This window comes from Mustela putorius, unplaced genomic scaffold, assembly GCF_011764305.1.
Source record: "Mustela putorius furo isolate JIRA1106 unplaced genomic scaffold, ASM1176430v1.1 tig00004007_pilon_pilon_pilon, whole genome shotgun sequence".
Classification (NCBI taxonomy): domain Eukaryota; kingdom Metazoa; phylum Chordata; class Mammalia; order Carnivora; family Mustelidae; genus Mustela; species Mustela putorius.
This window is the reverse complement of record NW_025422145.1, coordinates 11,519,984-11,537,730: the sequence shown is the minus strand read 5'-3', so window position 1 is coordinate 11,537,730 and position 17,747 is coordinate 11,519,984. Positions and strand designations below refer to the sequence as shown.

General features: G+C 49.4%; 1 protein-coding gene across 1 annotated transcript; it reads left to right on the top strand.

The window, feature by feature from the left end:
- Positions 1–5,295: 5,295 nt before the first annotated feature.
- On the top strand, positions 5,296–17,572 carry ALG1 (ALG1 chitobiosyldiphosphodolichol beta-mannosyltransferase). Its single transcript, XM_004750430.3, has 13 exons — positions 5,296–5,539; positions 6,446–6,523; positions 6,639–6,742; positions 9,194–9,342; positions 11,102–11,191; positions 11,523–11,633; positions 12,086–12,207; positions 12,376–12,414; positions 12,742–12,801; positions 13,597–13,707; positions 14,936–15,050; positions 15,964–16,039; positions 17,160–17,572. The coding sequence occupies exons 1-13, from the start codon at positions 5,332–5,334 to the stop codon at positions 17,289–17,291; spliced, it is 1,395 nt and encodes a 464-aa protein (XP_004750487.1). The 5' UTR covers positions 5,296–5,331; the 3' UTR covers positions 17,292–17,572.
- Positions 17,573–17,747: the final 175 nt, after the last annotated feature.

Sequence of the window (17,747 nt, the reverse complement as noted above, 5' to 3'; positions counted from 1 at the left end):
ATTTTTATTTTTAAAAAGATTTTATTTATTTATTTAACAGACAGAGATCGTAAGTAGGCAGAGAGGCAGGCAGAGAGAGAGAGGAGGAAGCAGGCTCCCTGCTGAGCAGAGTGCCCGATGCAGGGCTCGATCCCAGGACCCTGGGATCATGACCCGAGCCGAAGGCAGCGGCTTAACCACTGAGCCACCCAGGTGCCCCTTATTTTATTTTTTTAAGAGATTTTATTTAGGGGCGCCTGGGTGGCTCAGTGGGTTAAGCCGCTGCCTTCGGCTCGGGTCATGATCTCAGGGTCCTGGGATCGAGTCCCGCATCGGGCTCTCTGCTCGGCAGGGAGCCTGCTTCCCTCTCTCTCTCTCTCTCTGCCTGCCTCTCCATCTACTTGTGATTTCGCTCTCTATGTCAAATAAATAAATAAAATCTTTAAAAAAAAAAGATTTTAAAAGGCAGAGAGAGATTTTAAATGTCTTTTTTTTTTAACGATTTTATTTATTTATTTGACAGAGAGATCACAGTAGACAGAGAGGCAGGCAGAGAGAGAGAGGGAAGCAGGCTCCCTGCTGAGCAGAGAGCCCGTTGCGGGACTCAATCCCAGGACCCTGAGATCACGACCTGAGCCGAAGGCAGCGGCTTAACCCACTGAGCCACCCAGGCACCCGAGAGATTTTAAAAGGCAGAGAGAGAGAGTCAGATGCCTTATTGAGGGAGTCACCCCGGCACCCCGGCGGAATGAATTTTAATGATCTTTCTTACTTGAACCAATGGATCCAAAACATTTCAACATGGAATCAATATAAAATGATTAACTTTGTAACTTTTTAAATATCAGTTTTCTCCAATGAGGTCTTTGAAATGTGGCATTTCATACTTGAGGTGCATTTCAACACAGGCTGGGCTCATTTCAAGAGCCCAACAATCACATTTGGCTGCTGTATCGCACTGAAGACTTAGAGCCCTTCTTTGACTTGTTCAGTGTGAACGCATATGTTTCCCTGCAGAAATTTTTAGAAAACATTTATGCCTTTATTTTAGAGAGAACACAGGTAGGGTAGGGGCAGAGGGAGAGGAGAAGAGAGAGAGATAGTGAGAGAGAGCGAGAGAGTTAGAAAGAAGCAGACTCCCCAGTGAGTGGGGCTCGATTCCATGACCCCCAGATCAACTAAGAATTGGATGCTCAACCACTCAGCCTCCCAGCTGCGTCCCCTGCAGAAATTTTTAAATTTTGGTTTACTGGGTCTTGTCCTGAACCTTGCCGGATGGTTACATGCACGTGCGCCCTATTGTCTTTCTAAAATCCAAAAAGTTCTGAATGCAAAAACATATCTGGCTCCCAGGGCTTCAGTTAGCAGATTATAGATCTGTAAAAAAAAAAAAAAAAAAAAAATACCACCACCAAAACTTTCATCTTGACGGTCCTTGTGGGCATGCTGTAGGTCAACCATTTAATTTCATTCTTGTCCCTCCCTCCCCACCCCTGCCAACCTTTTTATACATTTTCCCCAGAACATTTAAGAATGGCAGCTTTATTGAGATATAATTCACATACCATAAAATTCGCCCTTATAAAGTGTACAGTTCAGCAGTGTCTTTTAAAGTAGATTCACAAGGTTGCTCAACTACCACCACTATCTGATTCTGAAACATTTTCGTTTCCCCCAAAAGAAACCCATCCCCATTACCAGTCACTCCCCACTCCCACCCCTGCCTCCTCACCTGCCCAGCCCCCGGCAACCATGAATCTCCTTTCAATGTCTATGGGTTTGCCCATTCTAGACATTTCTTTTTTTTTTTTTTTAAAGATTTTATTTATTTATTTGACAGAGAGAAATTACAAGTACACTGAGAGGCAGGCAGAGAGAGAGAGAGAGAGAAGGAAGCAGGCTCCCTGCTGAGCAGAGAGCCCGATGCGGGACTCGATCCCAGGACCCCGAGATCATGACCTGAGCCGAAGGCAGCGGCTTAACCCACTGAGCCACCCAGGCGCCCCCCATTCTAGACATTTCTTAAAATCGGGGGAACTCTTCAGTATGTGACCTTTTGTGCCTGACTGCTTTCCTTCAGCATGATGTTTTCCAGGTTCATCCATGTTGTAGCATGAATCAGGACTTGATTCCTTTTTTTAAAAAATATTTTTAAATTTATTTGACAGAGAGAGAGAGAGAGAGATCACAAGTAGGCAGAGAGGCAGGCAGAGACAGAGGGGGAAGCAGGCTCCCTGCTGAGCAGAGAACCCGATGTGCGGCTTGATCCCAGGACCCTGGGATCATGACTTGAGCTGAAGGCAGAGGCTTAATGGGCTGAGCCACCCAGGAACCTCAGGACTTGATTCCTTTTTATGGCTGAATAACATCCCGCTGTGCAGCTAGATCCCATTATATCCTAGCCATTCAACTGTTGATGGACATATGAGTCATTTCCACCTTTCTGCTACTGTGAATAATGCTGAAATAAATATCTGCTTACAAGTTTTTGTTTCAAAACCTGTCTTCAGTTTTCTTGGCCATATACCTATGAGGCAGGTGTTGGATCCTGTGGTGAGTCTATGTTTAACTTATTGAGGAACTACCAAAATATTTTCCACAGGGGATGCATCATCTTACATTCCTACCAGTGATATATGAGGGTTCCTCATGCATACGTTTTTGTTTGGTGACCCCATGACATTTTGTTTATTTATTTTTAAGATTTTAATCATTTATTTGACAGAGAGACAGAGATCACAAGCAGGCAGAGAGGCAGGCAGAGAGAGAGAGGGAAGCGGTCTCCCTGGCGAGCAGAGAGCCTGATGTGGGGCTCGATCCCAGGACCCTGAGATCCTGACCTGAGCCGAAGGCAGAGGCTTAACCCACTAAGCCACCCAGGCGCCCCACACCATGACATTTTAATATTGCAGTTATACCATATATTTGTTTGTGTACCGTGTCTCTAACTGTGCCCTACATATAGGGAGAGTTAAGTTTTTTTTTTTTTCTCCCCAACAACCATTTTTTTATTCCCTTGGGTGTGCCACTGAGAATGAATGTTCTTGGAGAAGCTCGTCACTATCGTCACTTCAGTTAATCCTTACAACAGCCTCTGAAGTGGGTCCTATTCTATTTTTAAAATATTTTATTTATTTACTTGAGAGAAAGCAAGAGAGAGAGAGAGTGCACAGATGGAGGGGGAGAGAAAGTACCAGATGCCCCGCTGAGCAGGGAGCCCAATGTGGGACTTGGTCCCAGGACTCTTGATCATGACCTGAGCCGAAGGCAGATGCTTCACCGACTGGGCCACCCAGGCACCCAAGGGGGTCCTATTCTTATTCCCTTTTATAACTTAAAATCTGAGGCTCTAGGGGACAAGGTAAGTGATTTCTTGTGACTTACTGTCTCACAGCTAGTATGAGGTGGTGCAGGAAATCCAACGCCTGAGTCCACATCTTAAGAATCAGGTGATCCTGCTGGGGTTCAATCTCTAGTCTCTAAAGGGGAAACAAACCCTCCTGACCTTTGGAAGGACTGAATTTCATATGTGCTGTATAGCAAACGGGCAGGCAGGACAAGCAGAGCTGGCTGAGCTCTGAAACACCTCTGACTGGTGATGCATCTTGTTCCTTTCTCCCTAGAGAAGCAATCCTGACTCCTTTGCCAGCCAGGGTTTCATCCTCAGAGCATGGCATTTACTCTTGGTTTGTCATAACCATGGGATCTGGTCCTTAGACTCTTAGATCATCAGGGCTGAAGGGCCTGTTTGAGATGGGATGTCCCCTCCTTCACTTACAGGTCAGGAAAGCCAACCAATGGAGTGACTTGCCCAAGATTATGAAACCCACCAGGCTGAGGTCTCCAGATTCCAGCCACATCCCACCACAAGAGGGTGGACAGAGTGGTCAGGGTGTGTCCTCCAGCCTTACAGCCCCGGCACCTGCAACTGAGGGACTCAGGAGGCTGCCCTCCCTATCTGTCTGCCTAATCCCTCCTATCTCTACATATTTACTAATCTTTCCTTTCTCTCTTTAGCTTAATTTTTAAGCCCTATCTCTGTCACTTACTCACTAATGGTGTGATCTTCAACATCCTTTTTGGTAAAAAAGGAGTCAGAAGGCTATTGTGAGAAGCAAATATGACACACATGCTAAGTCTTGAGCTGGGCTCTAGGGACACTGGAACCACATCTGCAAGGTGCTGCCCTGTCTAGGCTCTTATCAAAGGAGTTTTATTTTTTATTTTTTGGTCCAGTGCATGAGTGAGAGAAGAAGCTTGAGGACAGTGAGGGGGGCTTTACCAAAATGCTCTCAGTGTTTCTCAGCAAGAGGACCCTGTTCAAAGTTAAAAGGCTATCACATGTACACACACTAAACTCTTTAGTGTGACTACTTTAGGGGGTAAAATGAGACTGTCAGTGGGAAAAACTTTCCTTCTTAACCACATACACTTGAAATCATTGTGCGTTTTACTTCCTTCTTTGTCCTTTTCCCTTTCTCTTTATAAACGTTTTATTCAAGTACAACATACATCCGGAAAAACAAACAAGTTTGCTGCTAAGGACCACACCTACCCAGATCCAGAAAGACACCTTGAGGAGCCCTATTCCACCAGCTCCGTACTGGCCCCCTCCCACTCACACCCCGTCCTCCAAGGCAGGTCGTTCTCCTGACTTCTAACAGTAAAGGGGAGTTTTTTTGTTTTTTAAGATTTATTTATTAGATAGAGAGAGACTGAATGCACCAAGTGGGGAGACAGGCAGGGGGACAGGGAGAGAGAGAATCTCAAGCAGACTCCCCTCTGAGCTTGGACGCTCCTGCAGGCTCCATCTCCCCACCCTGAGATCATGACCTCACCCGAAATCAAGAGTCCACCCTTAAGGGCCTGGACTATGTCATCCAATCGACCCTAAAGGGTAGTTTTGATTTTATAAAAATGGAACTGGCCAATACGAAAATTTTTTGTTTTTTTAAGATTTTATTTACTTGACAGAGATCACAAGTAGGCAGAAAGGCAGGCAGAGAGAGAGGAGGAAGCAGGCTCCCAGCCCAGCAGAGAGCCCGATGCGGGGCTCGATCCCAGGACCCTGCGATCTTGACCTGAGCCACCCAGGCGCCCCTGTTTCACTGTATTTGAAGTTATCTTAGAATTTTGAGAAAAAGCGTTCCTAGATTCTTAAAAGGATCTTTACCATAGCATCACCAACTTTTGGCCAGCAGAGGCTCCTTCGAAGTTCCATGCGCCTCCGCTTAGGGAACCACCTCCTCACCTCCTTTCTCTCCGCCCATCTCCGACAGGCTGTGTCTGAGGCTGCGCACTGCGTCGCTGGCGCGGGGAGGGCGGTCACGTGACTGCCGTCGGCCCGCCAGAATGGCGGCTTCCTGTGTGGCCCTGCTGGCAGTGGCCACGTCTCTGCTGCTACTGCTGCTGGTCTCGTGGAAGCGCTGGCGTCAGGGGCGCGCGAAATGGCACGTGATCATTGTGGTGCTGGGGGACGTGGGTCGCAGTCCCCGCATGCAGTACCACGCGTTGTCGTTTGCCAAGAGCGGCTTCTCCGTGACACTTCTGGGCTTTTGCAGTGAGTGCCCCGGAGACTGGGAGGGAGGCTGCACTCTCAGCCTTTAACCAGCGGCTTTGACCTACGCAGGGGAGCTGGGGCGGGGACGCCCCTTCCTCTCTCCTACCTCGGGCAGCTCTCTGAAATTGGATGGCCTCGGTAGTGGCCCTGATGGCTAGGTTTCTGCCCAATCTTTGCTGGATGGGTATCTAGGAACAGCCAGCATTAACGGAGTGACTGCCATATGTCAGGACTGTGTTAAGTGAATTCATTGCATAGTCTCACATTACTTTCTAGTGAATAGAAAGACGGATTGGAACCCAGGTGTGTGTGACTCCAGGGTCAGTGACGATAACCATACTTCCTTGTGGCTACTTTGTCAGTCTGTGTCTCAGAGGACTTGTCTCCTCTCCATTCCACACCCTCAGTGCAGAGTCTGCAGGCAGGAGAGGTTTCATTTGTGCCGCATGTCCAGCTTTTACTCTCAGTATGCAGAAGCAGGATGACATCTTTAGAGGGAACCTCAGTCGTGTATCAGGGAAAAAGTGGAGTAGCACTGGTTGCCTCTGGCCCTGTTTTGAAGGTGTCATCAGAAAGTGGAGTGGAGTGGAACTTCCTAGGGGTCTGCCTGTTGTGGGGTAATTCCACCATCCAGGGAGCTCTAGATTGTTTGGAGTACCTACTGTGTGCCAGGCATTGTGTTAAGTAAATAAAAGTGGGTAAGATTCAGGCCCTCCCTCTGTGGGGAGAGTCTGGACAGGAAGTGTCCTCAATGCTCTATTCTGGCTATGGGGAACAGAGAGAAAATTTATTATTTTCCAAAACATTCTTATTTTCCAAAACATTCTTCACTATTCAGCCTGAGCTGCTGGATCATCTGACTTTGTATTGCCCTGTCCACCACATTAAAGGGTACATTCTTTTCAGACTCCAGACCCTATGATGAGCTCTTGCAGAACAACAGAATTCAGATTGTGAGTTTGACAGAACTTCAGAAACTTCCAGGTAGGATGCAGTGAACTCCAGATCCCTCTGAATCTGTGTCTGTGTTGGGCGGGTGGGGGGTTCTACACATTGCCAAGAATTCCTTCGGGAGTAACAACTGTTTTTTGACTTGTAGTTGGGCCCTACATTTTCCAGTATGGAGTCAAAGTTATATTTCAGTCTGTGCACTTGCTGTGGAAGTTGATGTGCAGGGAGCCAGCAGCCTACATCTTTCTCCAGGTAAACGTCAGCCTTGCGTCGTCCTATGAGAACCACTGTTAAGCTTCCTTTACTTTCCAGCCTTTTAAAATGTGCAAATTGTGGAGCACCTGGTTGGCTTAGTCGTTTGAGCATCTGCCTTCAGCTCAGGCCATGATCTCAGGGTCCTGGGGTCCAGCCTCACATGGGGCTCCCTGCTCAGCGGGGAGCCTGCTTCTCCCTGTCCCTTTGCCACTTTCCCTGCCTGTGTGTGCACTCTTTTTTTTTTTTTTAAAGATTATTTATTTATTTATTTGACAGAGAGACATCACAAGTAGGCAGAGAGGCAGGCAGAGAGAGCGAGAGAGAGGAGGAAGCAGGCTCCCTGCTGAGCAGAGAGCCCGATGCGGGACTCGATCCCAGGACTCAGATCATGACCTGAGCCGAAGGCAGCGGATTAACCCACTGAGCCACCCAGGCGCCCCCTCTTTTTTTTTTTTTTTAAGATTTTATTTATTTATTTGACAGAGATCACAAGCAGGCAGAGAGGCAGGCAGATAAAAAGGGAGAAGTAGGCTCTCCGTTGAGCAGAGAGCCTGATGTGGGACTCGATCCCAGGACCCTGAGGTCGTGACCTGAGTTGAAGGCAGAGGCTCAACCCAGTGAGCCACCCAGGCGCCTCTGTACGTGTACTCTTTGTCTCTCTCTCTCTCTTTCTCTGTCATATAAATAAATAAATTTTTTAAAAAAAGATTTTATCCATTTATTTGACAGAGATCACAAGTAGGCAGAGAGGCAGGCAGAGAGAGAGGAGGAAGCAGGCTCCCTGACAGGCAGAGAGCCCGATGTGGGGCTTGATCCCAGGACTCTGAGATCATGACCTGAGCTGAAAGCAGAGACTTTTAACCCACTGAGCCACCCAGGCACCCCAATAAATAAAATTTTTGAAAAAAAAAAAAGGCAAATTGGTGAATAAATTGCATATTTGTGTGTGTATAGACTTATAAAAACATGAGTAAGAGCTTACGGTGTGTGTCCATTGTATTAATGGTACTCATTCATTCTGTTATTTTGTCATTATAGACAGAGTCTTAGACTGTACTTACTACATACATATATGTCTGTATTACTTCATCCAATTCCTCACAATTCTAATAAGTAGGGTCTTGTATGACCCATGTTTTAGAGATGAAGAAACTTAGGTCTAGAGAGGTTCTGTAAATAGCCCTGTCATCACACATCTAGGAAATACTGGAGTAAAGATTTGAACCAAGTAGTTGGTCTGGTTCTGGAATTAGGCTCTCAGACTCTTCCATTCACTGCTTTTTAACATATAAAAACACCTTCTTTTAATTAGCTGCACTGGATTCCAATATATGATATGCTCTTAACATACTTATTTCATTTTAACAGACATTCAGATACTTCTAGATTTTTCACTTTTACAAATAGCACAGCAAAGAGCACGAGTGACCATATGTTTTTTGCAGTTTCTTTGTGGGGTAAATTCCTGTGCTTAATCAGAGTTCATGCTCTTTTTAAACTTTTTTTCCTTTTTTTTTTTTTTTTTTTTTAAGTAGACCTCATGCACAACATGAGGCTTGAACTCACAATCCTGAGATGAAGAGTCATATGCTCTGGGGTGCCTGGGTGGCTCAGTCAGTTAAGTGTCTGACTTTTGCTCAGGTCATGATCTTGGGGTCCTGGGATTGAGCCCAGTTTTGGGCTCCCTGCTCAGTGGGGAGAGCAGAGCCCCTCTCCCTCTTCCCCTCCTTCCCACTTGCGCGCTCTCTCTCTGCCTCTCAGATAAATAATAAAGTCTTAAAAAAAAAAAAGGGGTCACTGCTCTATCAACATAGCAGTTAGGCACTCCAGAGTTCATGCACTTTTAAAATGTTGTGGTGTGTTACTAGATAGTCCTAGAATAAGGTTGAGCCAGTTTTTCCCCCATCCAGTGGGGATGCCTCTTCTCCCATGTCCTCACCACCCCTCTCTATTGTTAGGTGTCTTAGAGGTTACATTCTGCTAGGTGAAAAATGCACTTCTTTGGCTATTTTTTATCTCCTTGATTTTTGGTGGCCTTGGGCTTTTCAGGATGGTCAATTTTATTTCCTTTATGAGTTTTTAAAAAAAGATTATTTATTTATTTGACAGAGAGATCACAAGTAGGTAGAGAGGCAGGCAGAGAGAGAGGGGGAAGCAGGGTCCCCGCTGAGCAGAGAGCCCAACATGGGGCTCGATCCCAGGACCCCGAGATCATGACCCAAGCTGAAGGCAGAGAGGCTCAACCCACTGAGCCACCCAGGTGCCCCTCCTTTATGAGTTTTTACACCTTTTTTGGTGAAGAAGAGGGTCTTTCTTCTGCTTATTAATTACCAAGAGCTTTGTAAAGATCATTGGCTCTTTGCCATCTATGTTGCCACTGTTTTCAGTCAGTTTATTGTTGACCGTGGTCTGGGTTTCCTTCTCTTCATTCAAATATCTCTTTCCCAGAACCCCCCGGGCTTACCTGCCATCGCTGTCTGCTGGTTTGTGGGCTGCCTCTGTGGGAGCAAGCTCGTCATCGACTGGCACAACTATGGCTACTCCATTATGGGGCTGGTGCATGGCCCCAGTCACCGCCTTGTCCTGCTGGCCAAGTGGTGAGTGTCTGGGAAGGTAGGAAAAAGGGCCAGTGCAGAGACCTGGTGAAGCTGGTCCCCCAGGTGCTCTGTGAAGTAAGGGCAAGGCTGGGGGATTAGACTGACTCTGGTTACAAGTAACAGAGATGGGCCTAAGCCAAGGCAGACTTTTGTTGGTCCTGAAACTGCAAAGTCCAGAGACATGGCTGACTTTGACTCAAAAAATGTCATCAGGACCCGCTGTCATTTCTCCGCACTCCGTCCTGGAGGTGTTTCTCTTGTGTTGGGGGCTCTCCTGGCACCCTGACAGGCTCAGTAGAGAAAGGGAACCTCTCTGATTGTCAGGCTCTGACATTCCACTGGGGTGGGGGTGCTGCAGTACCCCGATACCTCAGGTTTAGGGGAAGTGCTCTGCTGTCAGACCTGGGGTCCCAGATGCCCCCAGATTAGATCCCCAAGTAAAAACTGGGGGTGCTGTTGGGGGATGGGGACACAGGCCCCAGTCGGCTGCAACCAGTGAGAAAGCAAGAAAGAAGGGCCTGCGGGAGCAGATTGGATGCAGAGCAGGAAGAGTCGTGCTCTGAGCCCGAGTGGACAGTATCTGACCCTGATGGGTCATTCACCAAGGGTCGTAATAGCTGTGGCAGCAGCAGCAGCAGCAAGTGATCGTGGAGTACTTGCTGCATGCCAGGCCCTTTATCCCATTCAGTCTTCGCTGCCCCTGGTGAGGATGTCCTCTGGTCACTCTCCTTTTACAAGCCAGGAAACCAAGGTCCAGCACCACTTTGCTGCTTGCCACACAGGTAGTAGTAAGTGTGAGGACCACAGTTCAGTCCCAAGCTGTCCAGCTCTCTTGCCTCCTCCGCATCCTGAGTGAGGAGTGGGCTGTGGTACACCAGGGGCATTCAGCAACCTTGAGTGCTTCCTCCCCTTTCACTTTCACTTCTGTCATGGGATAGGGCTCAGGTCTCCACTGGGGGCTAATCTGCTGCTAACACCTCTCTCAGATTTTTAAAACCATCCCTTGGTAACCCACAAGCCCAGCCCCACAGCCTCTGCAGCAAGAGTACAGTGTGGGTAAGATTTAATAATGAAGGCTTTATTACATTTCTTCCTTTGGTGGCAGGAGAGCCTGGATTTTCCCTTCTGTAGAGAAAGGTTCTTTCTTTCTTTTTTTTTTTTTTTAAGATTTTATTTATTTGACACAGAGAGAGATAGCAGGAGAGGGAACACAAGCAGAGGGAGTGGGAGAGGGAGAAGTGGGGCTCGATCCCTGGACCCTGGGATCATGACCTGTACTGAAGGCAGATGCTTAACTACTAAGCCGCCCAGGCACCCTGAGATAATGTTTCTAACTGTATTTAAGCTAAAAAGCTATATGACTTAAAGGTGTAAAAGAAATAGTACAGGGGTGCCTGGGTGGCTCAGTGGGTTAAAGCCTCTGCCTTTGGCTCAGGTCATGATCCCAGGGTCCTGGGATTGAGCCCCACCCACATCTGGCTCTCTGCTCAGCAGGGAGCCTGTTGCCTCCTCTCTCTCTCTCTGCCTCTCTGCCTACTTGTGATCTCTGTCTGTCAAATAAATAAATAAAATCTTAAAAAAAAAGAAATAGTACAGACGGAACTCAGCACAGACTCTGGGGAGGCACCTCACCAGCAACTCGATTTGGGAAACCCCCAGCCCTGTGCTCTTGTGTACCAGAAGGTATCAAGTCAAGTGGGGGTGGTGGCAGTAGTGGTGGGTCCCGGGCTCCTGGCTGAATGGTGATATGTCTTTTCAGGTACGAGAAGCTCTGCGGGCGCCTGTCCCACCTGAATCTATGTGTGACCAACTCGATGCGGGAAGATCTGGCAGAGAACTGGGGCATCAAGTAGGGGCCTGGGGAGGCGAGGGGCCCCAAGCATGGTTGGTCCCAGCTGCAGTGCCTGCTGTGTCGTGTTGGCGAGGCAGCCACAAATGCTCAGGGGTCTGGGGAGATGATTACTGGTTTTGGGAAGCCGAGGGGGGAGGAGACCAGACTGTCCATGTGGTTTTGGTCTTAGAACATGTCTCTGAGCTTCCCAAGTAATTCTGAAGCTTCTTAGTGTCCTTGTCCGAGTCGTGGATCCTCTGAATGCCCTTATTTTTTGGATCCCCCTGAATCTTGTATGCCTTAGCCCTTTCTCTGGCTCTCTCTAGAGCCACCAGTGATCTCATTGCAGAGCTGTGACCGTCTATGACAAGCCAGCCTCTTTCTTTAAAGAGACACCCTTGGACCTGCAACACCAGCTGTTTATGAAGCTGGGCTGCACCTACTCTGCATTTAAGGCCCGGTAGGTGTCCCATCTTCAGTCCTTATCTGTCTTCTCTTGTGCTTCCTGCTGTCCCACCTGTCCCCACCTCCTCACAGCTGTCCCCGTTGCTCCCCTGACCCTGGCTCCTCACTGCTGCTCTGGCCTCTCTTGTTCTGGCTGCAGACAAGATTAGGGAATCCCCTAATCCAGGGGTTGGCAGACTGTGACCATAGGCCTGCCGCCTCTTTTGGTAAATAAAGTTTTATGGCTCTACAGTACACTCACCGAGTAATGCACCGTGCATGGCCGCTTTTGTTCAGCAACAGTAGAACTGAGTTTTGCAACAGAGACTGGAGGTCGGGGCTGACATGGCCGCATCCTGATTGTTGGGAGTCTGCTGGCCTCACTCCTCACTCTGGCAGGCGATCACCGTCCTGGGGCCTGAAGCCTTGCTCTGTGACATCTCATGGGCTCTGTTTCTGTTCCTTCAGCTCTGAACGCCTGGACCCAGCAACAGAGAGGTCGGCCTTCACAGAGCGGGACTGTCAGAGTGGGGTGGTGACGTATCTTCGTGGGCGGCCGGCCCTGTTGATCAGCAGCACCAGCTGGACAGGTCTAGGACCCCTCCGGGCACTTGGGGCTTGTTTGAGTGCCTGGCTGAGCCTGCGCCCCATGTGTATTTGAGGACACTGGGGACCCGATGAGAAAGGGGGGTGGCCTTGAGCTGGGATGGGAAGCATCTAGAAATTAGCCAATGACACTTTGGTCTCTTTTCTTATAGAGGATGAAGACTTCTCCATCTTGCTGGCGGCATTAGAAAGTAGGTGTGTGGCTGTGAGCAGGAGCTTGTCAGGGGCTGTTGAGCCGTGAGGTGCTCACCTGGCCTTGCATGGTGTCTCCTGCAGCATGTTCCTGCCCCCAGGGCCACTGAGTGGGTCAGCCTAAGGACGTGGGTGGTGGAGGTGGTGACTCTTTGAGTCCCCGTTTGGGTCACTGACTAACCAGGCCCTAGATCTGAAATGCCACCTCTGGGAGAGTGATCTTGTGGCTGGGAGAGGCTACCTCCCCCGCAACTGTCCCGTCCCCCAGCCTGCACTCACCTGATGAGATAGTAATCCTGGTTATCATTTTATTTTTTTAAACATAGAGTTTGAACAGCTGATTCTAGACGGAGAGAGCCTTCCTTCTCTGGTCTGTGTGATAACAGGTATTGCCAGGGACTGTCCATGTTCCCGTATGAAATGGGGTGGTTGTGGGGAGGGCCTGCAGAAGGCATCTGCCTTTATTAGGTGTCTTCCTCACACCAGGCAGGTGGTGTTGGTTGTCTTGTCAGTCCTGACCACAGCTCTCTGATGTAGGGTTTTCTATACTAGCTTGATAGAGGAGGAAACTGAAGCTCAGAGGGACATGACAGCAGGATTGTGGCTTCTGGTTGAATCTTGGATAGCATAGCCTCATAGTTACTGAGTTTTACTTGTATGCAGTGGTTTCCAGGCATTTTTTCTTTTTTTTTTTTTAATGAAAGAGTCTACTTTAAAGAGCTCAACATAAAATTACTTCCTGAGTAGGCCAGTGGGGAGAGAGAGAAGCAGAGAGCTGTGGTTGGAGCAGAGTCCTGGCAAACTCCCTCACCTTGTACTCCCCTCCTCCTGGCCAGAGTTCTCAGGGGCAGCTAGGAACCCACTGTATACCCTGTGCCACCTGGGGCATCAGGGAAGACATAGACCAGTCTGGGCGAGAAGTTGTATCCAGTTGGCACTCTGGTGCCTGGCCACCTTCCAAGCCTGAGGCCCTCTTAATGCAGGTTGCTCGGGGGGAAGGACCATAGCTTCAGTGGTCCGGGTGCATTCCCCTTGGTGGTCTGGAAGGGGCCAAATGGGAACCTGATCACATCTTCAGAGTGTGGGCCTTCCGCTCACACCTCTGCAGGGTTCTGAGGCTTGAGGCTGTGGGATGGGGCCAGAGATGGGTCCAGTGCAGTGACTGAGATCTTCTTGGCAAGGCAAAGGGCCTCTGAAGGAGTATTACGGCGGCCTCATCAACCAGAAGTGTTTCCAGCACATCCAAGTCTGTACGCCGTGGCTGGAGGCTGAGGACTATCCCCTGCTTCTAGGTAAGGGCATCCAGCCAGCAGCCTACAGGGAGAGAGCTGGGGTTTAAAAGGGAATATTCTAGAACACGGCAGGGACAGAGTTTTTCTGGAAAGGGTCAGATAGTGAATGTTTCATTTGCTTCTATTGCATAGTCTTTGTTTTGTAATCTTTTAAAAATTAAAAGCCATTCTTAGCTCTAGGGCCATAGACACACAGGCCTCAGGCTGGATTGGGCCCTGCTTAGGGGCTGCGTGGGGCTGGGAGATGCCACCTGCCAGGAACCTGTCAGAGGAGCTCTTGGCTATCCTCCAGGAGACCAGGTTCCTTCCTGATACGCCGGCTTCTCCCACCTGCGGGGCCCTAGACCTGTTTATCAGGGTTCTGTCTTCTCAACCTCCAAGCCCTCCATTCAGTCCTGCTCTTCCATCTGGGCAGAAGGGCTGGGCCTGGCCTTGGGTTGGGGTTCCCCGTTCCCCAAGTCTGGGAGGGTAGTGGCTTGGGAGATGCAGAAATAATGTGTTAAGCACCATTGACTCCCCTGGGTCCCTAATCCTCCTTCATCTTCCTTTCTCCGGGAGAGGGTGCTGGCCTCGTGCTGACATGTCTCGAAAGGCCTCATCTTCCGGCAGTGTCAAGTGGAAAGCCTTTGGTTGGCAGGAGTTCCCAGGCAGTATTTAGTGATGCAAAGTTGTTTATTTGGCTTTATTTCCACAGTGACAGCTGGTTTTCTGTTGGATGTGCTATGGGTTTTTTTTTTCCCCTAATAGTGTGGTAAAACATACAGTAAAAACTTGCTGTTTTAATGATTTTTCCATTTTTAAGTATACGTACAACTCAGTAGCATTATTTACATACAAAGTGTTATACAATCATCACCCGTCTATTTCTAAAACATTTTCATCACCCCAAGCAGAAATTCTGAACCCCTTTAACAATAACTACTACTGATTCTTTCAAAATACATGTGGTTAAGTAGACAAAGGGAGTCTGTTTGAAACTACCCGTGATGGGCAGGTCATTTTCAAACAGGGCCGAGTGGCCGGGAATGGCTGTTGGGGAGAAGCGCTGTGTGTCTGCTCTTCTCCAGGCTGCTTGGCCAACTCAGCCAGTTGTATGTGGGGCTGGGGGCATTGTTACCCTGCTTTCCATTCCCTATGCTGAGGTGACGATCCACAGTCCTTTCAGGATTTGTGTTCTAGGGGTGCATGGGCCTGCGCTCTGACTGCCCCCCTCGCCCCAACCCTGCAGGCTCGGCAGACCTGGGTGTGTGCCTGCACAAGTCCTCCAGCGGCCTGGACCTGCCCATGAAGGTGGTGGACATGTTTGGGTGCTGTCTGCCTGTGTGCGCTGTGAACTTCCAGTGGTAGGAGCAGAAACCGAATGTTCACGGAGTTAGGTTCTCAGATCAGCTGTGGTGGCGGGAGGGTGGGGGGAGGGGTGGTTTTGTCAGTAAGATTGGAATTGCTCAAGGAATTCTCCTGGAAAATCATGCAGCATTGCCAGGTGGTCCTTGGGAGTAGGGCCCGTGGGCTTTCTGTGGGTGGGCTGTACCCTGTTGAAGGAGTGGACTTCCACTTAGAGCTGATGTTGAATAAAAAGTATGAGTCTTAAATATTCCACTTAGGGAGCCTGTGCTCATGGATAGAGTGGTGGATGGAATTGCCGGCACAGCTGACATGGTTTTATTTCTGTGTCCCTTTTGTCTGGGCTCATAAGAGTTGAATTGGAATCAGTTAAATGAGTGTGATTCTGTCTCCACTGTTCCTGGCAAAGATGGGTGTTTGGAGAGGGCGGTGTTAGGAGAGGTTCTAGAAATAATAGCCCCACCACTGGCTCAGGAGCCAGCCTCTGAATGGAAAATACAGGATGGTCGACCCTGAGCTCCGGGAACATTGGGATTAACTCCTTGTTGACCCAGAAAAGTCATCCTTAATGTGCCAGGTCTCCCTCTAGTGCGGTTGCCTTTTACCTTGTCTCTCTGCTGTGCAATTAAGAAAAAAAAAAAAAAAAATGGAGAGCTCATTGAGCACGTTCTCAGAGAAAAGAGCCTGTAGCAGAAAAGGTCAAAGTATGTGCTCACTGTTCCTCCTTCTTGGAATCAGTTTGGATTTTTAATGTGTATATGTCCCTCGAGGCCTTTTTTTTCTATTCAGATGCCAAACCTAAGAACAGACTCGCTGCAAGCAGACTGACCGTGGGAGGGGTGGGAGGGGGAGTCCGGGTGGGCACCGTGGGGATTTTCCAGGCAGCTCTCAGGTCTGTGATTCTCTCTGCAGCTTACACGAGCTTGTGAAACACGAGGAAAATGGCCTGGTCTTCGAGGACTCTGAGGAGCTGGCAGCCCAGCTGCAGGTAGCCACATCTGCCCCCGCGCCAGGCTGAGCTCTGCCCTGATTCTTTGCTCCTGGGCAGGCCTGTGCTGGGTCTGGGTGACAGCTGAGGCAGGGAGCAGTGGTCTCATTGGCTGGGCCTCCATGCGCTCCGTGTGGGTGTGGCCCTGACTGCCCTCTGGGTTTGTGGAGCTTATACCACTTGGTGATGCTGGACCTGGTGGACCGTGTGCTCTATCTAGGGAGTGAGCAACTAGGGAGTGTGCTCTATCTAGGGAGTGAGCAACTAGGGAGTGAGCTCTATCTAGGGAGTGAAGGGAGCTTCATGAAGCAGTTTTGCAGGGCTGGGGGTGGGGGTGGGAGTCTTCAAAGGGTGCTCACACTTATTACAAAAGATGGGTTCATCATTCTTGGCAGTTGAGACCAGGGACAGCAAACTTTCTGGAAAGGCCCACATAGAAAATGTTTTTGCTTTGCCATAGTCTCAGAAGTCCTCAGCTCTGCCGTAACATGAAAGCAACCACAGTCTGTGAGTGGGGGCTCATAGGGATGGGGTTGTGTTCCAGTAAAACTACTTGCAGAGACAGGTGGGGGTCGAAGTGGGCCCCTGGGCTTATTTTGCAAACACCGGATGTAGTTTAGCAGGAAAGAACACAGATGCCGAGTTCTAGCACGTGGGCTGGACAGTGGTGGGCAGAGGCTGAGGGTAGGTGCTGTGGGTGGACAGAACAGTGGCCAAGGGCTGCCACAGGGCATGGTGTGGATGGAAAACGCTGCAGTTTGGGCCGCACTGTCAAGGAGGAGCAGAGTAGGGGATGGAGCATGGCTGGGACTTGAGGATCTCCTATGCCACGTGAGGAAGGGGCTTGCTGGATCTGGGATATCGGGGTCAGAGCTGTGTCAAGCTTAGCCAAGGTTGCTGTGAAAGCTGGGCCAGAGCCGTGGCTCTGGGGGCTCTGGGACACTGGTAGTGGTTCTTGAAGTGCGGTGATGGAGGGTTTCGGTAGGATCACTGGTCTGGGAGCCTGTGTTTGGAGGGGGACAGGAGTCTAGGCTCCTGGGAAGGAGGGACAGCTCTAGGGTGGGACCTGGGACAAGGGTGGGAAGCAGTGATGAGTAAGTTCTGGTCGTTATTCTTCTAGATGCTTTTCTCAAAGTTTCCTGATTCTGCTGGCAAACTAAACCAGTTCCGGAAGAACCTCCGGGAGTCAGAGCAGCTTCGTTGGGATGAGAGCTGGAAGCAGAGGGTGCTGCCTTTGCTTATGGACCGGTGACTGCTTGAGCGGAAGACAGTGCTCCTGAGTGTGGCCCAGTTCCTCTTAGCCCTGGGCAAATGCTTTAGAACAGCGCCTCCCTGTGGACAGCAGCTGGAAGGACGGCTGCGGAGTGAAATTTTTTAATGACTTGGAGTTTGTGGACCAGGAAGCTGGTTCAGCCTGGTTTCCTCCCCGGAGGCTCTGAATATGAGAGACTCATGACCCGAGCGTTTCTTTCTCCCCACTGTATTACTTTCCTGTTATTTGCCTGTGGTATCTTCAACATCTCTTTGACCTGTTTTTGTCTTACGGTGTCTGCTTCTCCCAGCATCTGTCCCATTGTGTCCCTAGTATTTCATTCCTGCTGTAAGGACAGGTACCACAGCCTGCTGCTCTGTAACGTCTACAATGGGTTTGAAGCAGCTTGGCTTCGTGAGGGATGTGGGTGCAGGCTTGGGGGTGGGATGGGGAGAC

Bases quoted from the DNA above. Each gene is read 5' to 3' on its own strand.
- ALG1 (XM_004750430.3), top strand. From the start codon at position 5,332: ATGGCGGCTTCCTGTGTGGCCCTGCTGGCAGTGGCCACGTCTCTGCTG. The intron at 12,802-13,596 runs GTATTGCCAGGG...CTTCTTGGCAAG, and splicing joins TCTGGTCTGTGTGATAACAG to GCAAAGGGCCTCTGAAGGAG. The intron at 16,040-17,159 runs GTAGCCACATCT...TTATTCTTCTAG, and splicing joins AGCTGGCAGCCCAGCTGCAG to ATGCTTTTCTCAAAGTTTCC.